The sequence below is a fragment of the Pelobates fuscus genome, chromosome 7 (genome assembly GCF_036172605.1).
Source record: "Pelobates fuscus isolate aPelFus1 chromosome 7, aPelFus1.pri, whole genome shotgun sequence".
NCBI lineage: Eukaryota > Metazoa > Chordata > Amphibia > Anura > Pelobatidae > Pelobates > Pelobates fuscus.
Genome location: NC_086323.1, coordinates 95,205,610 through 95,230,839, shown reverse-complemented (window position 1 = coordinate 95,230,839; position 25,230 = coordinate 95,205,610). Strand labels below are relative to the sequence as shown.

The 25,230-nt window shown below is 42.3% G+C and overlaps 1 protein-coding gene across 2 annotated transcripts in view; it reads left to right on the top strand.

Moving 5' to 3' along the window:
• Positions 1 to 25,230, top strand: part of LOC134568010 (solute carrier family 26 member 6-like) — an 83,769-nt gene that overhangs the window by 32,839 nt on the left and 25,700 nt on the right. For both annotated transcript variants that reach the window (XM_063426229.1, XM_063426228.1), the window contains exons 5-11: positions 12,825 to 12,991; positions 15,572 to 15,736; positions 16,520 to 16,672; positions 17,094 to 17,176; positions 18,048 to 18,195; positions 22,256 to 22,369; positions 24,061 to 24,138. In XM_063426229.1, coding sequence (XP_063282299.1) covers positions 12,825 to 12,991; positions 15,572 to 15,736; positions 16,520 to 16,672; positions 17,094 to 17,176; positions 18,048 to 18,195; positions 22,256 to 22,369; positions 24,061 to 24,138 — 908 coding nt within the window. The remainder of the gene's footprint in view (positions 1 to 12,824; positions 12,992 to 15,571; positions 15,737 to 16,519; positions 16,673 to 17,093; positions 17,177 to 18,047; positions 18,196 to 22,255; positions 22,370 to 24,060; positions 24,139 to 25,230) is intronic.

Sequence of the window (25,230 nt, the reverse complement as noted above, 5' to 3'; positions counted from 1 at the left end):
GAGAGGATGAGGGTGACGAGATCTATAGGACTGATGGGGGGGGGAAGAATAAGGATCCATCAGCATTCAAGACCAGGTAGAAGGCCGCAAATAGCCCATTTACAACAACTATTGACTGACCCTATGCTTTCCCTATAGAAAAATAATAAAAGGCTAACATGCTCATCTGTCTGAACAGGCCTCGAACGCTTCACTCCGTGGGTATCCCGCAGTGGCTAACCCACTACATCTCCCACACCAGACTTGTGCCCGTGGAGACAGACGCTATCCCTGACTCTCGTTCTTTATTTTATTTATTTATTTATTTCTAACATATCTCAAAATATAATTCTTACATACATCACAAATATACATTATCACAATTTTATGTCTCGCAAAAGGGATAAAACTTATTTTACTCCTCACTGATAACGTATTAAAACCTACAAAATAGACAAATAACATTGTTTTTCTGCGAGATAAATTAAAAAGACAATGGAGATTTTGTTAAGCTTTACATTTAGCTATACATTAATTTATCCTTTTTGGTTTCCAGTTTCTGGCTGCTAATGTACTTGCTGTTAGTAACAGATCTGGAATCAATACATTATAATGCCCAAAGTCTCGACTTATATGTATATGCAATAATAAAATATCTGGGCTTACATCAAAAATTATGTTAGTCAGTTATTGAATCTTGGAGGCTATCATTTTCCAATAAAGACAGATTGGAGCACACTCCCACCTCCATAGTGTATGCTAGTATCTAAGTCCTTATTCCATTTGTTAATAGTTAGGCTTATAATGTTTTCTGGTTCCTTTTCAATTAGATCAAAACATTTTGAGACCAATCTTTAATTGTATTACCATTAGTAATTATAACTTTCCTGTTCATAATATGTGGGATTCAAGGAGAACAGCATGTCTTAAGATAGGATGAGCATGATAGGAGTAGGTCTTATGATCGAGGCAGCCATGACAGGGGCAGGGAAGGAAATGATGACAAGCGAGGAAGTGACGACCATGACATGTATGGGAAAGGAAGAGACAGGAGGTGTGGTCATGGTAAGGGCAGAAGTGACATCAATGGTATGGTAATTAGGTGGAGGTCACGAGACTGGCTGTGCCAACCTCCTTTTGTACTAGGCTGACGTACTTTCAACATTACACTATATTATAGCTAATAAAATAAATCAGAGAGGCAACATTCTGTTCTGCAAAAATGGAATACTAAACTATAAACAAACCTGGCAGGTTAAATAAGACAGTTGAAAACAACATGCATCTAACAGCCCGTAAAGCTGTCTCTATACTTTAAAATAACATGATGCAAAATAAACTCACGGAATTCAACCAATTTCCCTTATCATCCACCAGCCATTAATCACTTAACACGTCCAAATATTCCTCTATTCTTGTAGCAGATTCATTTTCCTAACCTCCGTAATCATATACACCAGTCTTTACTCTGCACCATGAAAGAAAATACAGCCTCAGAAAGGTGGAATGCATTCTTGTGAGCTAGTCTCCCCCACGATCCTCACTGCCTTATCACAAAACACAATATATATATATATATATATATAAAACGCTACGGAATCTGTTGGCGTCATATAAATGGCAACAACAATAATAATATACAAACCCTAGAAACCTCTTATACGACACATCACTCCTTAACCATCCTATCAACTCCTATGTGAATAACAAAATACACAATTAGAATATTTTCTAGCAAAAATTCCATTGCTAACTCTTATCAGTAGCTTCTGAATAACTCCACGGAACACAAATCTGAATCGCAAGCATGTCACACCCCTCCCTCCTTCCCCCCTCACGTCTCACAGAAGGCAAGGAGGGAGGGGTGGGGGGAAGAGGGGGAGAGGAACAAGGGAGAGACTGCAAGCATGAATTTTTAACCATGTCAGCACTGGAAGGACAGTTACGTTACAGTTATTGCAAAAGCAAAGAGACACAAAAACACAACATTTACCCATACTATAGCAGAAAGTAATAATCTCAGTGAAACTCAATACAAAACCCCAACCCTCTACTAGGGTGGTCCTCTACCATCTAATGGCTAACACAAAATACAAAAACCCCACAGCATTTAAGATTGGGGTAGGGTGGGGACCAGGGATGGTGACCGTGGTCAGCTACATTTCGGTCATTACTGACGGGATGATGGGAGTGGTCACCTCCTGGATGCCATGACAGGGCGCTGGCTGGGAGAACTTCCCAGTAACACAATTATTATGATAAACATACAATCTTAAACCTTTGTGATCAATTTCTTCCTCAACCCATCCCTCTTGCTGAATAGCTCTTACTACTCTGTACCAGGCTTCTGCTGTACGAAGTAAATCATTATCTGTAAGCTTGCCTCTCTTCTCTGTCAGTAATCTGCGCCAGCTCTCTGGCTGTAATCTACCACATGAAGGTACAGCAATTCCACACACTTTAGCAATCTTTTCAACTTTCTTAACCATCTCTTCACCCTCTCTGTCTTCAACTAGATCACACACTAACCAGCCCTTACTGGGCTTATCTAACCCCTGTCCCATTCCCCCTATAAAAGGCGTCCCAGATATAGAGGAAGAGAGGGAAACAGAGTGTCTACTATGCTCGACTGCTACATAAGGGTGGGTCCCTACGTACGTCTTCCCAAAACGTAGACTAGTCACTTATTCCGCCTACCCGAGGTAGCCACGGATTGGAGCGAGGTGAGAAGTGTGTGACTAATCACTTCTCTCACAAAGAGAAATAGGAGGGGAAAGTGTAAATAACACAGACAGTAGAGTAAAAGTAAAAAGTGAAAGTAGAGATAGACACAGGAGTTTGAATGACTCCCAATTAAGACAACATTTCAATTAAAAATACAGTGCATGCATCACAGTTCAAATAAATTCAACAGTAATCCCTTTCCTTTACTCATGTGGCCAAAGCCACCTCCCTCAACCTCGTAGTGTCCCCGCTCGGAGAACGACTTTCGTAAGTCTCACTACCAGCGGCCACAGGAAACAGCAACCAACTCCGACCCGAATCCTGTGTAGCCTCCCTTGTTACAGTGGTCCGGTACCCGTGACCACCACTTCCCTCACTCCCGTAGTGCCCCTACGGACCCACCCGTAAGTCCCACTACCACGTGGTGCTGGAGACAGCAATGCCTGATTGAATCCACCCGCCACAAAAATAAAGACTGGAACACTACCAGCATCAGCGCTCAAGGCTGAAGTGTCCTGTCCTCTGCAAGCAGAGAAAATAAGTGTCCAATGAGGCTAGCTAAGCTGTCAAAGCGACACTATGGGGAATCCCCAGGAAGCAGTGAGTCTACACCCCTCCACAGATTCCTCCCCCCCCTTTTTCCTTACTGCCGCAGCTACCCGGCACCTAAAAGAGGTAAACAGGCAAAAGAAGACCCCCAGGAAAACTTCCACAGGTCCACCCCCCTTTTTCCTTACAGCCACAGCCACGTGGCTCCTAAAAGGGGTAAACAGGCAATGGAGGACCCACAGGAAAACTTCCACAGGTCCACCCCCCTTTTTCCTTACAGCCACAGCCACGTGGTTCCTAAAAGGGGTAAACAGGCATTAGAGGACCCCCAGGAAAACTTCCACAGGTCCACCCCCCTTTTTCCTTACAGCCACAGCCACGTGGCTCCTAAAAGGGGTAAACAGGCATTCACTCTACCCGGGCACTAAGCTAAAAACAAAACAAGGCAAACACAACCAGGCAACAGATAGTCAACATGCAGGTAAAATAGGTATTAACAAATAAGGTATAGGTTCTCTGGGCAAGATATTACCTGTCTTTGATGTCCTCTTGGCAGCCAATCACAGACACTGGGACAGGTAAATCACAGGGAAAAGGAACATACCGGCCAGGTGCTGCAGCAGACTCTACCGTGTATTCAGAGGTGATCAATCTCCTTCCTTCCCCCAGGATTCATCCACCCAGCGTCTTCTTGGACGGCTGCCAGATAGGTCATAACCCAGAGCTCCACGTTGGATGCGCCAAATTGATATAGATTCTTTTAAGCAAACAAATAAGTTTGAATGACTATCTGTTCCTGTCCAAATTAGAGATGATTAAATTGCGTATACGCAGAAGTAAATTCACACTGACACACGGAGTTCAGGTTAAAAGAACTTCGAGAAAATTTAATGGCATCTGAATAAAAAGCGGGCTCGCAGACCCTTATAAAAGCAATATTACATCATCATAGAATATCAAGATAACAACAAATAAACATTATTAATTGGATTAGGTGTTAAGTGGTTAAGTCAATACCCTCTCATCAATATTATTAATTGGTCTAGGTGTTAAGTGGCTAGTTGGGCATCCTCCCATCATGGGATGTCGTCATCTTTGACACGGGAGTGGACATAAGATACAAGCGCCATTGTTGTTTAGCACGAGGCTCGCTCGATGGGAGGGGGGATCTGGCAGCCAGTCATTTTGAGTACTTGGCACCATTTAGCTTCAAGGTTAGTTTCTCAAGCTTTAGTGAATAGACATTTTATTAGTACAGTTCTCATGATCTAACTATGGCATACAATGTTTCATACTACAGGAACTTGACTGTTCCGGTGCTGCTCATAACCTTCTAGAAAAGCATTTCCTTCTAATATTCTAAATACTGTTAGGAAAAAGAATAATAGTCAATCAATAATAGGTAATTTAATAATTCTACAACATTCAGAACATAATTTTCTAAATGGTCTTAGATATTATCAGGGTTATTCACTGTAATCCAAATAGCCAAATGGGGAAAAAACAATCCGTCTGCAAAATACAGAAATTGTTCATAGTCACCATTTAAAGGGACACTGTAGGCTAATTGAAGTGGTCAGGGTGCTGTGTCCCTTTTGCACCTAGTTCCAGAGAACTGCAATGTTTACATTGCACCACTAAGTCTGCCCTCAGTGGCTGTCTACCAGATAGCCATTAGAGGGCTTCCGGAATCCAAACAGACTTTTGGTCCGTTATCTGACGCTGGACGTCCTCACACTCTGCATGAGGACATCTAGCATCAAATTTATCCCATAGGAAACCATTGATTCAATGCTTTCCTATGGGGAGGTCTAATGCACGCGCAGCATTTGGTGCGCATGTGCATTAGACCTCGCTCGTCGCATGATGGAGGAGCGGGCGGAGGCTTCGACCCAGCGCCGAGGGACATCGGCGCTGGGGTCAGGTGAGTAAATAAAGAGTGTTTATTTATTTACCGGGGTGGGGGAGTGCGAGGGAGGGGGGAGGCAGAGGGATCGGTAGTGCCAGGAATACAGCTTTGTATTTATATTTATTGGTGGAGGCCATCAAGTTTATAATAAATGGGTCCCACCAAGCTCCTACCAATGAATGGCAAGTGGGTATTAGCTAGGAGGACCTGATGTTTCCCCCATCCCTCACTTTCCCCATCAATGGCCAGCATGTGGGGGCTATAAATGTAATAACCAGTGAAACCAAATTTTACCTTAAGCCCCCAAACATGCCATGGTTGTAGTCTTCTAATAAAATATAGAAGGGAGGTAGACATACCATTTTCCACCCCTCACAGTTTTGCCCATTGTCCACCCCCCAGCTAAGCCCTTAAGGTGGCTAGGCATCCTCAAGCCCCAAGCCACCTTCCCAATAAAACAATCGGGCCTATCCCCCTTACCCTAATAATAGTAAGGGGGAAACAAAAATCTAATACCTGTGAACAAAAATATTGATACTTACCGTCAGATGTTTCTTTCTAACCTATTCTTTTCTTCAGCCTCACAAAAGGCCAAAACATTTTTTTTTTAATTATTATTATTTGGAAAAAAGACCAGTTTGCACCGTAACAAAAAGAAATCAATGTGAGCAAATGAGGGCTCTAAACTGAGCTTTCACGGTGGGGAAAGCCTCTATAATGGCTTTCTAACTCTTTGAAATCTTTGTACATCGCTCTGATTGTTTGGATTACAAAGGCTTTGACAGACAAGACAGGCGTGTGCTCCCTCTACTCTCATCATTTAATCTAAAGCCCCACCCGATACGGATAAATAAAGGCATGGGGGGAGGTGTTTCAGGTCACCAATATTATTTTACAGTCCCCCACCCCATGTAATAGAGCGTTTCTAGTGACTGGACAACACTGGCAGCGGTCAAATAAGACTTTAAATGATCATTTGCTTGATAAAAGCAAGTGAGCAATAGCTTAGAAATGTCCCCCTGCTGGATGCATCCTGTCCCAATTCAGTATAAAATTGGTGATTTTATAACAAGACACGGAGGCTCATATTGCATAACCCTTTCTTTACTGTCCACCAATAGCAGCAAAGAATACAAACATAATGAAAAAATGAAGAACATACATTAACATAGGCCCCTCCCCGCTCAGGTCCCGGTATATTAGGCAGCACTTCCCTTCCATATTCCTCTTTCTTTGCTGCTCCGATCAAAGATAAGTACATGTCACTTTGCCCTTATAATTATTTCTTTCAATACCGTTTTAAATTTATTCTCAGTATTATTAGTTGTTTACTCTATATATCCTTTAGCTATTGTTACTATATTCTTATTATTGTTATTAATTTTATTAGTATTTTATTAGTATTTTATTAATATTTTATTAATATTATATTTTCATTATTCTATCCTGATTTACCTTATTGCTTCTTGCTTTAATTGTTTTTCCTCTCTGCATACTTGGTAGTTGCTATTGTGCCCAGGGTCCAGACCCCCCTTTATTTTTCTCTTATTCTCCGCTTTACTTTCTTCATTGCTTTTCCCGCATTGGCGCCATTTTGCGCACGTTTTTTCTCAAGCTGTCTTTCATAATGCACACTAGCCGCTCACCGTTCGTCAGTTAGGGCCATTCGGCTGTTTGCCGCGTTCGCCTGTTTCTTGCGAACGGCCCGTTCGTCAGTTTCGTATTTTGTCCTATACTCACCTTGTATTCATCTAATTCACCTCTTTTTTAACCGAACGTTCGGTTGTTTCTCTTTATTCACCTTACTTCATTTTTGTCCGCGAATCTCGCGAGATTCTCGGCGGCCATTTTCTAAACTTCCTGTCTTCTTCCCTATTCCCTGTCAGAGTGTGCACTGGTCTGGGCCCTGGTGAGATCGTTTTTTCTTTGCTTGTTAGTACTTTGGGTGACTAACCCAAATCTGTTCCTTGTCAGTTTTTCCTTAGATTTAGTATTGATTCCCTAACTATTCTCACTCTATCTAAAATGCCTAAACCCAGACTAAATTCTGGTTCACCTCCCTCTGGGGAGTCTGATGCCCCACTCAGCAGGGGAGAAGCCCCTGTCACCTCAGGTAATTCACCTGCTCGCTCCGACAGAACTACCCACTCAGATGGGACTCAGTTCTTAGTGCTTCAGCGCTCAGTGACAGACGGCATTATGGCAGCCATGGGGTCCATGTCATCTACTCTCTCCCACACCATTTCCCAGGCCCTCCAGCCACGTCCTTTGGACGAGCGCTACTCGGGCTCCACGACGCCTCAGCCGCGTCCTCCTGTGGCCCCACTGGGAGATTTACCCAGGAAAGCTAGCCACAAATCTAGATGTCCCTCTGCCTCCAGAAACACCATGACTGGCGTACCTTCGGTCGCCCCTGAAAGCGTGTCACAACCACGCAAGAGAGCCTTTCCGCGCCAGGCAGAACGGGCCCGGCTATGGAAATGTGCCAGAGCACAGGTAGAGAGCGACTCCGACTCAGAAATCGGGTCAAGTGAGGAGGCTAGGATCGAGTCTGACAGCGACTCTGAAGCGGATGCCGCTAATACAGGTTTTGACCTCCTTCCCTCTGCCCAGGCAGAGACGTCCGGAGGCGAACCACGGACTAGGCACCCCGCGACTACGGAGTCCGCCCTTGTGGATCCGTCGGGCGTTCCACTCTTCGACCCGGATGATTTACACCATCCGAGATCGGCAGAGTGGCTCCCGGCCGACCACGTTGCCACATATTTGGAGAAGTGGGTGCGTCACCCACTTAGCAAAGCGGCATGCAACAAATTGAGGGCAGAGTGTCTAAGGCCTTTTTGTGCCTAACAAAGTTTGCGACACTCCCGAGGTAGACCCCAAGATGACCCAATTCCTTACCAAGCTAGGCTGGAATCCCCGTAAGGGGCTCGAATCCGCCTTAAAATCCTGCCAGGATAAGCACCTGGACATATTTGGCCCATTGTCTAAACTATTTGATTTGGCGGAAGACGCCAGAGCGGAAAACCGCATGGTTGACCCTGAAGACCTCCATGGCTGGGTCCAGAGAGCAATCTGTATTGCAGGGAATGTTAACACCTCATTATCAATTGAGAGACGTAAGGCTATCTTATTTAAGATAGAGCCCAAATTGGCTAACCTCGCCCTAACAGAAGCCGGTAGGGACGCCCAAGGCCTCCTCTTCGGCGATTCCTTTATAAAGGACCTGGGTCGATTTGTTGGGGAATTTACTGCCCTGGATAAGGCTCAATCCTCTATGAGGCGAGTTTTCCAGGGACGGGTCTCTACCAGGGCCAGCAGATCCAGGAGCCGTCTGTCCGGCCGGAACTATTTCCAGTCCCGTGGCACGGGACGAGGCTCCTTTCACCAACGCTCCCAATACCAGGAGGCTAACACCCGCCCCTCCTTCTTCCCATCTCGAGGACGCCCGTGGCGATCTAGAGGCTTCCGAGGACAATCTGGTTCGAGATGACCCTACGGTGAGTTACCTCAAGCCTCATGTTTTTTCTCATGTTTGTGTAGGGGGCAGACTCCAACATTTTTTGCCAGCTTGGTCACAAATTACCACAGACCCCTGGGTACTGACTACCATTCGAGGGTTTCACATAGAACTGATAGACAACTTCGTTCATATTCCCCCTCCTCGACCGATCTGCTTTTCACTCCAGGATCGCAGACGGATCGACATGGAGCTTTCCACCCTTCTTACCAAAGGGGCTATAGAAAAAGCTCCTCCCGAACCCACAGGGGTCGTAAGCAATATTTTCCTGGTGGAAAAGAAAGGCGGACAGTTGAGGCCCGTCATAAATCTGCGCCCCCTCAATGCCATAGTCCGATACCGCCATTTCAAAATGGAAGGTATTCACCTACTACGGGACCTTCTCCTTCACGGAGACTGGCTAGCAAAGCTAGACCTCAGGGATGCATACCTGACGGTGCCGATTGCCTTGGACTCCCGAGACCTCCTACGCTTCCAATGGCAACACGAGACTTGGCGGTTTACATGCCTACCCTTCGGCCTCTCCTCAGCACCGTGGTGCTTCACAAAGCTACTACGCCCTGTGATGGCATGGCTACGCAGCCGGGGAGTTCGTCTAATCGTATACTTAGATTACATACTCCTTATGGCTCAAGATCACTCCACTCTCCTTGCCCACCTACGGCTGGCCATAAACCTCCTTTCCCGCTTGGGCTTCGTTATCAATTGGGAAAAGTCATGCCTAGCCCCCGCCACACGGATGGAATTCCTAGGATTCCTCGTGGATTCAGGGGAGGCGACTCTGAGACTGCCAAGGCCCAAGATACTCGCCATACGCAAGGAGTTACGCAGAGCACTGGTACGGCCCCAACTCACCCTGAGACAGCTGGCACGACTCATTGGCCTACTGGCCTCATCTATACAGGCAGTGTTCCCGGGCCCACTACACTACCGGGCACTGCAAAGACTGAAGATCGCACACCTGAGAGCCGGTGCATCCTACGCAGACCAGGTGTCACTGGACACCGAAACGAAAGACGAACTGCGTTGGTGGATTCTCAACCTGTCCGCATGGAACGGCAAGGCGATCTTCGGCCCGCAACCGGAATTCACAATCGACTCCGATGCAAGCCTCCACGGATGGGGAGCCCATTGCGACGGGATTTGTACAGGAGGCCGTTGGTCGGCAGCCGAGTCACGGCTACACATCAACGCAATGGAACTTCTGGCAGGCTCCTTCGCCATCTGCAGCTTCGCGAGGGACAGAGCCCTAACTTGCATCCGTCTGCGCATGGACAACGTCTCAGCGGTGAGATATGTCAACCACCTGGGGGGTACACAGTCAGCAGTGCTGGCCGCCCTGGCGAAGGACTTTTGGGAATTCTGCCTGGAACGGAACCTGATGGTCCAAGAGGAGTATCTACCTGGTCTCCACAACGTCCAAGCGGACTGGGGGTCACGTTATCTTTCAGACTCCAGCGACTGGAAGTTGGACACGGAGGCGTTCTCCAGTTTATCGTCTCTCTGGGGTCCATTTTCCATCGACCTCTTCGCTTCCCGACTCAACACCCAGCTATCTCGATTCTTCAGCTGGAGACCAGACCCGATGGCGGAGGCAGTAGACGCCTTCCTGCCTGACTGGAGAGGGGACCTCCTATATGCCTTTCCACTGTTTTCCATGATTCCACGCTCCCTCCTCCAGAACCGCAGACACCGGGCAGAATTAGTCATGGTGACCCCATTCTGGGAAACCCAGTCTTGGTTCCCCCAAATTCTCGAGATGACGATGGACTACCCACGGCTACTACCGTCACACCACAATCTACTGCTAGACCCGATGGGACGGTGTCACCCGCTCCGATTGGACGTCTCCCTCCCACTCCTGGCATGGCGGATCTCCGGGGACCCTGGGAAATCCAAGGAGTTTCGGACACGACTAGACGCCTGTTGGCGGAGGCATGGGCCCCAGGAACTAGACGAGCTTATGGGTCAGCTTGGCGAGCTTGGACTAGCTGGTGCATGGCTAGGGACGCGGATCCCGTTTCGGCCCCTGTAACCATGGTCCTGCAATTTTTGACGTCCCTCTTCGAGGCGGGGAAGGCTTACAGGACTATCAACCTTTACAGGTCAGCCATCTCTGCAATTCTTCAAGGTTTTGATGGATGCCCAGCGGGTCAACATCATTTAGTGTGCCGGCTCCTCCGGGGCTCGCGATTCTCCCGACCACCCAGGCCTCGCTACTCCACGACATGGGATGTGTCCGTTGTACTATCCTTTATCTCGTCGTGGCCCGCTAACTCAGCGCTCTCCCTGAAGCAACTTTCTGCCAAATTGGTTTGCCTGCTCTGCCTCGTATCTTGCAAGAGGGTCTCGGACGTTAGAGCCCTGAACTTCGATGCCAAGTCATACACCCCGGATGGGGTCACGTTCAACATCAGTCGCCGGACAAAAACCTCTATCAAGTCGGTGTCCTATCCAGCTTTTCCTGCCTCTCCAGCATTATGTCCCGTGGCTTGCCTTCGCGAATACGAAGATCGTACCAAACTTCATCATTCACATGTATCCCCACAGCTGTTCCTGTCCTTTCGACCACCCTTCTGACCGGTCTCTAGCACCACCTTGTCACGCTGGGTGCGATGGTTATTGGATCAGGCGGGCATCGATACCACTATCTTCGGCGCCCATTCGGTCCAGGGGGCCTCAGCATCCTCGATGATGACCGCAGGGGCTCGTCTGGAAGATATTATGAGGACAGCCGACTGGTCTAGGGAATCTACTTTCCGTGAATTTTACTTTCGCCCGGCCCCACATACTTTTACAGCAGTAGTTAATCAGCTTTAAACTTGCAATATGAGCCTCCGTGTCTTGTTATAAAATTGCATGATTTTGCTATTACATGACGAAAAGTCATGATTTTATTAAAGACACGGAGGCGAGTATTGTCCCGCCCACGTTTATTATTCAGGTTTCCCCACCCATTTTGTATGTTTGCAATGAGTCACATCGAATGATTTTGGTACGGTAAGTGGGGCCATGTCTCAAGGTTTGGTTTATGTTATGATAAGTTTACTAATCACCCTAGAATGTGGGTTTGTATTCATTTGAAATTTTTTCTCCTCAGTTGGTACCTTACAATAGTTGCAATTATCGATCTTAACCTCTCGGCTCCTGTTTCTTTATGTTTTCACAGCCTGATCCAATAAGATGGCATGTTGTTATCCAACTTGAAAGGACTCTTCCCACTGAAAATCTCTGGTCCTACAGCTCATCTGGTCCTGCTTCCCTGTTGTGAGATTCCCTAATGTGGACTATTGGACTCTGTTCTTGTTTCTTGTTCGGACATTGTTACAAGTCGCATCTTCAGAAAGAGGGATATGGAAGGGAAGTGCTGCCTAATATACCGGGACCTGAGCGGGGAGGGGCCTATGTTAATGTATGTTCTTCATTTTTTCATTATGTTTGTATTCTTTGCTGCTATTGGTGGACAGTAAAGAAAGGGTTATGCAATACTCGCCTCCGTGTCTTTAATAAAATCATGACTTTTTGTCATGTAAAAGCAAAATCATGCAATTTGTACATATTCTGCTTGTGAAAAGCTCTGATTTTAAACCAGATGTCGAATGCTTTTGGATGAAGACCTCATATTCAGTTGGACTGACCGAATTTTGACCAGAATTGGCATTGGCATTCGTAAATATTAGAATTGCTATTGCATTTGGAATTCAGACATACAATCTGATGTTATCTTGCAATATTTCAGACAGTTTGACAAGATACAGTAGGTAATTGGTAGGACAGTCTGTTTATTGTTATTTGTAAAGATCCCGATAGAATAATGAGGAATGCAGCCTGCTAAAAATGCCACCAGGTTTTATTTTTGTTTTTGTTTTTTTAATAATGTCTACATATAATAAGTACTTTTTCTTAAAAACAGAAATCTATAAAATACAGGGCACTGCAGCCTGAAAAGACGTCATGTAGTGGGCTCAGATGCTTACCTCCTCAATCCCCTCAACATGCCCACTCTACTTTGATCTACACTCTTTATGAGGAAGACATTTGTGGTCCAAAGCTCATTACTACTTTGCTTTGGGCTTAATACACTTCATCTATTTTCTGTCTTGAAACATCATTCATTTTTGTACGGATGTTTTTTTTTTCTAGGAAGCTTTGCTGTTGTGTCCATTATGGTTGGAAATGTAGCAGAATCGCTAGTTACAAATGATAACTTTACGTTACCGGGAAATGACTCAATAATTGACATGGATGCCAGAGACAAAGCCAGGGTAGAAGTTGTGGCCGCGTTAACTTTATTGGTTGGGATTTTCCAGGTAATGTTTTCTTGGTATGTTCAGAAGGTCCGTTATGCATAACTACAAACTATTTATCGATAGGCACCAACCTCATGACTTAAAATGTAAATTGCATTCAAAAGCTCCTTAAGAGCATAAAAAATTACAATATAATTATTAGACTTGTGCAAAAATTAGTTTCAGCCTGTTTAACTGAAATAATTTTTTAATCCACCCCCGAATGAATCGGTCAGTCCAGGACTTACCTGTGGAGTCTTAATCAATTCAGCTGAGGATTTGATCCAGATGGGTAAAACATTTTTTTGCATTAGTCTAATAATTCGACTTTTTAAAATATATATTTTATCTTTCCTGTCTTGGAACTCATTATTTTGCTGGCCTATTTTGAAAGGTCTTTCTATGCTTTATAACATACGGTCTGACTCCTTACAATGGGGGAAAGGAGGCACCATGACACTCCTGGCACTGTAACCTAACTACTACACACTCTCATAGTTAACATGCTTAAGCTGTTTCTTTAAGACTGCCCCATATCAAATTATCAGTGCTTCAAAGTAGAACATTTTTAGCTTTAAAGGAACACTATTGGGTCAGGAACACAAACATGTATCCCTGACCGTATAGTGTTAAAACCACCATCTAGCCCCCAAGCCCCCCCCCTAAATATAGCAAAATCTTCCTTTTATTCTAGTATGCTGCCCCTGATCTGCTTGCTTGGGTGACATTGTCAGAAGTGGTGTTCTGAGACAATCAAAATGCTTTCACATAGTAATGCATTCAATTGGCTGAGATTCTCAAGAAGGCAGATGAGGGGCAGAGCCAGCACAAGTCAAACCCAGCTCTGGCTCATAGTGATGCACTGCCCCGGGAAGCACCTTTAGCAGAAATCTGAGGAGTGGTCAGTGGAGGTATCTCTAGGCTGTAATTTAAACACTGCATTTTTCTCTGAAAACACAGTGTTTACTGCAAAAAGCCTAAATGGAATGATTATAATCACCAGAATGAATTCAATAAGCAACAGTTGTTCTGTTGATTATAGTGTCCCTTTAAAAACTGTTTATCATGTGCATGGGGTACCTGCCATGCATATCTCTCCCCCTCTCCCCCTTTCCTCCCAACTCCCTCTCCCCCTCTCCCCCTCACCCCCTCCTGGAATGATGGCTACAGCCTGGTTCTGTAAAGAAAGCTTTAATAAGGCAGATCTCAATTGTGTTATGGCTGCCTTCATCTTTTCAGCTGTGCCACTCATCCAACATGTTCTTTGGAACTATGAGCCTGCCAAAGAATACATTGCAATCAAGGATATGAAATGGAAATACACTAAATGTTATTTCCTGTTTATTGTGGCTTATATACAGTTCTCAAGAATAAGCCTCTGCTTATTCCAAATATAACTATGTTGTATACCTTTCTGAACCACCTGAATGGCCAGGTTGCAATCTGCAGTCCTACTTGTCAATACACGTTTATTTAGAAACACACCCTGAACTGATTATTGGCAGACGCACCCTGAACTGATTATTGAACTGATTATTGGCAGACACACCCTGAACTGATTATTGAACTGATTATTGGCAGACACACCCTGAATTGATTATTGAACTGATTATTGGCAGACACACCCTGAACTAATTATTGAAATGAATATTGGAAGACACACCCTGAACTGATTATTTAACTGGTTATTGGCAGACACTCCCTGAACTGATTATTGAACTGATTATTGGCAGACACACCCTGAACTGATTATTTAACTGATTATTGGCAGACACTCCCTGAACTGATTAAGGCCAGGGAGGATGCATTGCACCATTTTGATCTACTCACATATGCTACAAGCAAAGTTTTCTACTCCATTTTGCAACTTGAATTGGATTGAGTGGCACTCTTAAACATACATGCCCTCGGCTATATCCACATGTTTTTTTTTATTTCAGTGTAAATTCTAATTATCAGAAATTTAAAATTTTAGGCCAAGTTTAGAATTTAAAGCAGACCTGTGATTTTTTCCAGTTTTGCAATTTTGCCATACACATGTTAAACTCACTTTATAGTCACACTCTAATGAATAAAACAGTTAATCTTGTTTTCAGGGAATATCGTTTTTTACACATTAGGCATGCAAACACAGAAATATTGGGCACTATTCTAAAAATGGTGCAGTCACCAATGAAACCAATACACGCAAACAATTTCCATGGAGATCACACAACTTTTAGAGTGTTTCTCCACTTTTCTATATACAATTAAACTAAAATGTTTTGACTACTTATAATGAGGGGCACCAGGACACTGTTGTTATAGTGCTTGCTTTTGTTTGTTTGCACATTGGAACAAACACCTTTCCCCCACTCTTTTCCCTTATTGATAAACACATTTTGCTCTGTCTGTTAAATAATTGGCTCAGCATATGCTAGAGAATTATGGGAAATTTTGATTTTGTTTTTTTTGTAATACTGCACTTAAGATCCATATTCTGAGGGGCAGGATATACAGCAAGTATTTTGTATACTCTAGCACAGTATACATTGCCGTGTTTAAGAAGTTTTATGTTTCTCTAGGATAATGGACCAGTTGGATTTATTTTCTTTTGTGTAGATTATCCTGGGATTGGTGCAGTTTGGCTTTGTGGTTACTTACCTGTCAGAACCACTTGTTCGAGGCTACACCACAGCAGCCACTATCCACGTTACAGTGTCTCAACTGAAACATATTTTTGGACTCCCTCTCAGTGAAAAATCTCAGCCTTTGTCTCTGATTTATGTGAGTCCTAAAGCATTTTAATTTCTTCTTCTGTTTAATATAAAAACATTTAAAAGTAAAATAAAAAACCTACAGGGGTTAATATGACCTGCATATTAGTATAAGGAGATTTAACATCTCCACATACCATATCTACTATACGGTGAGTAGTTCGTGGAATCTTACTGTCACTAAAAACGAATCATTGGTCAGTGATTGTCACCGGTTCCGCCATGCACTCATCTGTGGGCATCTGGTGGGGACTTGCTTATATGTATATGAGTGGTGGTATAGGTCTCTGGCACCCCTTCCCTGCCTGTACCTGTAGCCAGCAGGTGATAGCTCTATACATAAAAAAAATCCCCATGCCCCACCCATTGATGATGAGTTTGGGCCATTATTAAATAACCAGGGAGGACATGCTACTATACCCCTGCCCTTGGACAGTGGGTAAGAGGATGTTAATATAGTATTGGGGTGGACATACCACTGTTACCTTCAATCCCTACCTGTGGACAGTGGATTGGTGCCATTTAGTATCCTTGCTATTGTCCTATCTCCCAATCTTCACCCATTGGTCTCACAAGACTTTGTTGGCAATGTTCCTATAGTTGTATTAAGTGACTCTACTTGATAGTAATATGATAGTAATGCTTACCTTGATGCTTAGAACTGAATGTGCAGTATAGGACACAGAGCACTTAATGATATGGGGTGCTAAGTTTAACCATCTCTTGTCTTTAGATTCTGTTGATATGGTTGTCACTTTCTCAAATATTCTTCTTTTATCCCCCTTTCCTTTAGTCCTTGATCAGTCTGTTTCGTAGGATTCACAACACAAACATCGGTACTCTTGTTGTCAGCACCATTGCCTTGCTGTGCCTCATTGCAGTGAAGGAAGTGAATCAGAAATGGCAATCCAAGTTGCCCATGCCCATACCTATTGAGCTGGTGGTGGTAAGAGAAACAAATCTCCTCTCTGTGGTTCTTGTAGAACAAAATGGGAGTTTGTTCAAAAAAACCTGAGAAATATGGAGGAATGCAAAATTTAGACTATAATAGCCGTTAAGGAAAAATAGCTGAGTTGAATTTTTCCAATTCAGTCATATTGGTTTGAAATTGTAAACTCACTTATTACATGTAAATAGTGAAAAGTACATCCATTCCCTCTCTACCCTCATATATGTGTGTGTGAGTATGTACATTTCTATGTGAGCAGTAATTAATGTTAAAATAAGATTTTATTTAAGTTACTGTTAGTGTTTTATTACTCATTATAAAGTGTCATTGCTCTGCTGTATAATGGGAATATATACAATAATGTGGTAGTGGCACCAAAATATATATATATATCTATATTTTTGATTCTCTTGCACAGCTTGTCATTTCTACAGGAGTATCATATGGAATAAATCTGCATGAACAATACGGCATTGGAATTGTGGGAAATATTCCAACTGGGTTTGTATTGCAATGAGATTCCTATTATTCTACAAACTAGAATTCTGTTTAGAGGTTAAAAGTAATAGCGCGTTGTGGCTCACTTTTGTTATTTCAAATACAAAAATAATCAATTGGCTTTTATGAACTAAATATAAGTTGTGGTGGGTTAAAGCGGAACGGCCACTTCCCTGGAAATCAAACCACTGAATAAAACAATGAAATTCACCTATAACTAGTGTCAGTCTTTTTTATTTAATGCTCTATTTTCTTTAAAATGTATATTAAAGGAATACGCTAATTGAGAAAATATATATATTTCTATAATGAGATCGGTTCTATTAATTTATTCCAGTGCTGGGTCAGCCTCCATAGAGACTTCACCTCCGGTGAAGTCATTAAAATTTATGGGTTTTGTCCAATTCAGTGCTTCTCATAGAGAAAGACTGAAGCTAGTGCTTCTCTATGAAAACCATTAACAACATTTGGTATGCTTATACTGCGCGTAATAACGACCAAGTGAAGACATTTGATTTGCAATGATTAATAGGAAAACACCTATAGTGGCTGTTAGTCTGACAGCAGTTAGAAGTGTGATCTTTGACACCTGTATGCATTTTTTTAAAACTGGCAGCATTTACATTTGTCAGAGTAAACGGACAGCATCCATGTATCAACACCCCAACATTACGATGTGGTTTAAGTACTTAGAGTGTCCTTACTGTGAAATTTATTTATTTTTAAACTTTGCATTGCTTTTCTGCTAAATAAACTTTTATACATTGTTGGTAGATGAAGTCATTTCATCAAAATTACATAGAAGGTAGTTACCCAGTATCATCTCTATCTGTTAGTGTGAATGAATAATTATCTACTCTCACTGTTTTTGCAGGTTATTAGCTCCGACTGTTCCCAAAACTGACTTGTTTTTCCAAGTGGTTGGGAATGCATTTGCCATTGCGGTTGTAGGATATACTATCACTATATCTCTGGCTAAAATATTTTCTATGAAGCACGGATATAAGGTGGACAGCAATCAGGCAAGGTTTCTCTTCGCAAAATGTTTTAGCTGTAGTTTTTTTTTTAACACACTGTGAACTTAGGAGCGTATTACAGATGAATAATTAAGACTCATTTTTATTATATTGGGATGGGACAAGCACAATCTTCTAATCAAACCGAAACATGATTTGCGTAACCTAACCATAGGGGAAGGGATTGTGATGTCTGTTGTAGTGGGTCACAAGTAAGAAGTTTGACATATCTATGGAATGGAAAAATGGTAACAAATTCATAGATGCAATTATTATTTCTGTGGCAAGTACATAGGCGGAGATATTACCAAATGTTTCCATTTTGATTGATGTTGGTCTGGAACACAAGAGGGTGGTCACTTATAGTTACTGTAGGTACGCCTTATCTCCACTGCTGGGCAAGGCTTGGTAATCCACAGGGTATATATCTAATGATACTGAAGTGTGTATTGTACTTGCTTGTCACCATCTCCCTTACCAGAGACCCCCTGGGCAGAAGTTTTATTTTGAAAACCTGAGTAAGTGATTAGGACTTCTGTTATTTTAATCTGTTGTTGGTGTAACTAATTTGATTGTCATCTATATTTTTGTATGCACTGTGACTATTTTTTGCTCATAATAAATATTCCTTTATTAAGTTCTGCCCGAAGAGACTAATTAGTGTTTTTCAATTACATAGATATTGTACTAAGTTGTATTTGGTGTTTTTTGTTGTTGTTTTTTTTAGTAAGTTACCTGGGGGGGACCAAGGCACCTCATTTATAAATTGTCTTCATGGTGGCAGCGTTAAAATAGTAATATTTATATTATTAGGGTTAAGTGTGGGTGGTTTCAAGTCCCCTCTTATGTCTAAGTCACCCTGTGCACCTAATAAGCAACCCTGTCTGGCTTGTCCAAAGCAGAGTTCCACAGACTGATCAGCTATGAGGGCTCCATGCGCCCGACAGGGACAAACTTAGAAACTATGTGGAACTTTGTCAAGGTGTCTGCCAGTATTAATGGACTTTTTGGGACTGGTTACTCGACTTACTCAGGCACAGACTGAGTTGAGGTCTGGTACCTGGTTGGTCTACCTTTGTGGGGAAGGGATAAAATGTAACAGAGCTCCAGTACTCCGGCTCCAGTACCTCCGCCTAAAGTTTCCTCTCACTGGAGAATACAGCGCTGGAGTAATGTAGCCCTTTCCCCAAGCACCAGACCACACTTGGTGAAGGGTAAAACACACATGCAGATGTTGTGAAGCTCAGCATTGGGCTAGTAGCAAATTACACTGTATATCCCAAGTCAACCTACAATAGTAACTAATTATATTACAAAGCTTAATAACATTAGTGTGAATGCAGTACTATTTTTACAAGGATTGGTGGGGACCGACAATAACAAGGGCTGAGGACCACATGGCAATTTGTCTGGACTTGTCCCTGGAACAATGGAACAATGCCCTGCTGGGAAAACAATAAGACATGAAAAGTGGGAAGGAAATAACTTAACAACAAACAAATACATTAGACACACCCTGCATCTGTGCTGAGACAGAGTGACCAAAACACAAGAGCAATCTTTGGACTTACATAAAGTGCCCATGTTCCATCCTCAGTGACTGTCACAGTGGAAAACTGAAACACTGATTTTTTTTTTTTTTTTTTTGTAAGCAATAAATGTTAAATTGTATTTATCTTACAAGACCTAGAAGTGCTATCCTATTTTGGCTTATCTCTCTCTCGCTCTGTATATCTATATCTATATCTATATATATTTATATATTTCATTATACGTGTGTATTGATATTAATATCAAATAACGCAACAGGATTTGCTGTTTTTTTGGCTTCCTAATTCACTGAACTCAATATTTAGCTGAAGACCCCGATGAAATAGCTGAAGACCCCGATGCAACCATTAAAAAGATAGTAGTGTGTAGAGGAAAAATCCCTTCCTAATGAGCGTATAGCATATAGATGCCTAGTCTACTTAACAGACAGATTTCTAGTATAACCAGATTCTGGACCAAGTGGTCCCTGTAATCACACAGAGTTCTGGTCTATTCTGATTCTGATTCTTTTACTTTTACAGACAGATTCCTAGTCTAATCTGATTCTGGACCGAGTGGTCTCTGTAATAACCCAGACTTCTAGTCTATGATCTGATTCTGGACCAAGTGGTCCCTGTAATAATTCCGACTTCTAGTCTATTCAGATTCTGAACCTAATGGTCTCAGTAATAGCGTAATAGCTTGAACCGAAGTGGTCCCGGTATTAACTCAACACGCGTTTCGGCGCTGGCGTGGCGCCTTTGTCAAGAGCTTACCGGAGTGAGTGAGCCCGCCACAATTTAAACCCCCAGACTCCGCCCATAAACAACCCGACATCATAATCGCTGAACGAGCAGCGTGAGTCGGTGGGAGGGGGATGGATGGTTGAGTGGCATGTACAGCCATCCGGCAAGGGGATAACTAGAAGGTTAACCCTATGTTCGCCAAATATCCGTATGGATGCTAAAGATAGTCCCTGAACAGGGGCATAAGTAATGAATGTCATATTTCAAATGAAAAAACGAGCAAGTACTGCAGGGCAGTAAATAGACATATGGTGAATAAAAAATAATAAATAATAAAATGCAGAAAAAAGTGAGTTGGCTATCAATCCAAGGAGAGCAGAGATATTCAAAAACAATAAATAAAAAGGCATAGAACAATGAAGTGAAAAAGTTGATATATTTACAGATGCAACAGGGGTGTGTCTGAATGTAATGTTCACTTTTAAATGTGGATGCACATTTGTGTGAAGTATATGTTTTTGAGTAAAGAGGTGTGTTTGTATATTTTATTTTTGTTTGAGTGCAGGGATGTGTATGTATGTAATTTTTGTGTTAGATTGCAGCAGTGTGCTTTTATGTTGTGTTGGTGGTTGACTGCTTGGATGTAGCTCACACACATACAAACACTCATACACATTCACACACATACAAACACTCATACACTCACACTCACACTCATACACTCAAACACACACATACATACATACATACATACACTCACACACAGTTTATTGAGTATGTTTTTCAAAAAATGTTACAAATAGATATACACTCACAATCTTGTCATACAGTCAAGTGCAAAATTCTGCTTGATCTAGCATTGTTATAAAAATCATATAAAAATCATATAAATTATACAAATACAATCCTACCATAAACAAAACCAGACAATTTGGGCGGATGCTGGATCTCTCCAAAGGAAAGATAATGTATATATTATAGCGTCTATTAACCTGAAGCATAGCTCTTAAGGTTTCTGTACAGGGGGGCAGTCTAGGGGTAAGTCATTCACAGGGTAAGGTGGTCCAGAGAATCATTGGCCAGGGTTAATGCTTTCATAATATAAAATCCACGGATCCCAAATTTACTTATATTTATATAGAGTCATTATATCTTTGTTAAAGTATAGCTTTTCTGCCTCTCTTTGGAAATTAACTTGGGTACCTATTTCGATCATTGTAGGAGTAGTTGTATTGCTCCAATGTCGAGCTAAGCGTATTTTCACTGCAGCCAAAATGTTAACACATAGATATCTATTGTATCTTCCTGTAACAGGTAGATCGATATGAAACAAGAAAACTTGTGGCGTAAGAGTCTTTTTTTATATCTCCAGCCACCCTCCTGTCAGCTTACCTTATGTGCCAGGAGAGTGGCTTGGAATCCTTCTGCTAATGTGGGAGTGAGGGGTCTGAAGCTCTTCATGCTCCTCTCGTCTCATGCTACGGCTACCTCCTCTCCCTCCCGCGCTGTCTCCCTGCAGGATGCTGGGAGAAAGTGACAGGCTGACATTACAGGGGCCCGGTCGCAGACTTAAATCCAATAAGAAACTAAAAAACATTACATATAAAGAATGATTATTGCTGAAACAAATGTTTTCTCTTAAGAACAAAGCTTAAACATACCCAGCTCTGTAAACCCATGGTTCTTTCTGTAAATGTAACTGGTATTATGTCCCCCCCTACCCAGTATCGTATTCCGATTTCTGACATTTTGTTCTATAACCACGCTGCTTTGTTTGGATCTCTTTCTAGGAGTTGATAGCACTTGGATTAAGTAATCTAACAGGAAGCTTCTTCCACTGCTTTGCAGTCACTTCATCTATGTCGAGAAGTCTTGTACAGGAGAGCACAGGAGGCAACACACAGGTAACAATGCAGGAAGGAACACACAGGTAACAATGCAGAAAATAACACACAAGTAACAATGCAGGAAGGAACACACAGGTAACAATGCAGAAAGGAACACACAAGTAACAATGCAGGAAGGAACACACAGGTAACAATGCAGGAAGGGAACACACAGGTAACTATGTAGGAAGGAACACACCAGTAACTATGTAGGAAGGAACACACAGGTAACAATGCAAGAAGGAATACACAGGTGACAGTGCAGGAAGGAACACACAGGTAACAATACAGGAAGGAAAACACAGGTGACAGTGCAGGAAGGAACACACAGGTAACAATGCAGGAAGGAACACACCGGTAACAATGCAGGAAGGAACACACAGGTAACAATGCAGAAAGGAACACACAAGTAACAATGCAGGAAAGAACACACAGGTAACAATGCAGGAAGGGAACACACAGGTAACTATGTAGGAAGGAACACACAGGTAACTATGTTGGAGGAAACACACAGGTAACTATGTAGGAAGGAACACACAGGTAACTATGTAGGAAGGAACACACAGGTGACAATGCAGGAAGGGACACACAGGTAACAATGCAGGAAGGAACACACAGGTAACAATGTAGGAAGGAACACACAGGTAACTATGCAGGAAGGAACACACAGGTGACAATGCAGAAAATAACACACAGGTAACAATGCAGGAAGGAACACACAGGTAACAATGCAGGAAGGAACACACAGGTAACAATGCAGAAAGGAACACACAAGTAACAATGCAGGAAGGAACACACAGGTAACAATGCAGGAAGGGAACACACAGGTAACTATGTAGGAAGGAACACACCAGTAACTATGTAGGAAGGAACACACAGGTAACAATGCAAGAAGGAATACACAGGTGACAGTGCAGGAAGGAACACACAGGTAACAATGCAGGAAGGAAAACACAGGTGACAGTGCAGGAAGGAACACACAGGTAACAATGCAGGAAGGAACACACCGGTAACAATGCAGGAAGGAACACACAGGTAACAATGCAGAAAGGAACACACAAGTAACAATGCAGGAAAGAACACACAGGTAACAATGCAGGAAGGGAACACACAGGTAACTATGTAGGAAGGAACACACAGGTAACTATGTTGGAAGGAACACACAGGTAACTATGTAGGAAGGAACACACAGGTAACTTTGTAGGAAGGAACACACAGGTGACAATGCTGGAAGGGACACACAGGTAACAATGCAGGAAGGAACACACAGGTATTATGGCCAGGAGCAGCATGCAGGTAATCTGTCAGGAGAAGAAGAAAAACTGCAATATGGTAGGAGGGAAGCTATAAGTATCAATACGTACATGGCTGGAGAAATGGACAGATAACTGGTCCGAGGGAAGACAAATGTATTATTGCAGCAAGGAACAGACGGGCAACATATTGGGAAGATAAAACATCCGTCATATAAAAGAGAAAACCCTATGTCACATTACAGAAGAGAAACACATAAAAAATACAGTTTTATGAAATTAAACTTTTAGAGTAATATTACTTTTGCCATAGAAATGATTCCTTGTTCATTTAAAATATTAACATTTTTGACCTTTACTATCAAAACATGTACAGTGTTTTTTCTACAATTGCGATTGAAAATCCCTGACATTATTTATTGTCTCTTACCTCTCTTAAATGATCATCATTCACAGATTGCTGGAACTATATCCTCTCTGATCATCCTAGTCATCATCTTGAAAGCAGGAGAACTCTTTACCGCACTTCCAAAGGTAAGAGTTACTTTCTGTGCTCAACAAATACTTAAACCTACATGTGAGCTTAGCAGATAAAATGAGAGGTTTAAAGGACATCAAGGGGAAAATTACGAGTTAATATAAAAGCACAGCTCTTTATATTTTCAAAAAAATAAATATAATATTAACCTGGATAACTTGTAGAGCTAGAATCACTTTACTTATTTTGTTTACCACATTTCTAACCCTCCAGTGCCAGTATTATTGGAGGGGTGCTCAAATTAATTCTTGGTCACTGATGGATTTAAAAGTGGGGTTGGGTCCTTTAGGAAAAGCAGGCAGCAAAGATATTGACTTAGGCTTTGATAAAATGTAAGTGATCATGTTTATAGGCTGCTAATAAGCCATTTAATGGTTTGGGAGCCGATAAAATATTGAATACAAAGCCTATATATATCAAGGCTTATATGATTTGCCAGCTAAAAGCTATTGATAAATGCTTTTTTGACTATTTACCTGCTGGTAGCACTAGTCGGCAAAAAATTAAAAAAAAGAAAATTTGATGGTCAATATGACCCCCACATTAGTATAAGGGAGCTTGTTAACCTTCTAACTAAAAGGTACTAAAAGTGTTCCCCCTAAATTAGGGGAGTACCAAAGATTAGGAATTGTCTGCAAGGAAGGACTTAAAATAACAGTACACTTTATTGAAAATATTATAAATTTAGAATATGAAAAATATGTGTATTTAGAATAATAGTGCAAAACAAGAAATTAGTAGTGTGAAATGGTTATTTAAAATATAATTGAGGCGCATCAAAAAATGAATCCCTTGTAAAACAGTCAGCCAAACCCAAGTCTCAATGGTAAGAAAGTTGCAGGCACAGAAGAACTATATCTAAAGTGCTTAAAGCAGCTCTGCCACCGTTTAGGGACTTGTCCCTCGCAGGCGCCGAAATCTTGATCCGGCATGGTCCTCCTCAGCATTGACGTCACTGTTGTACAGTATTGAGGTCTATGGGAGATTTTGCAAGATCGGCCTTGTGTCAAAGAAAGTAAATCAGATGTGAAATACAGAAATAAACTAGTCAATACTTTGTCTCTGTATTTCTCTTGACTGGGTTGGAA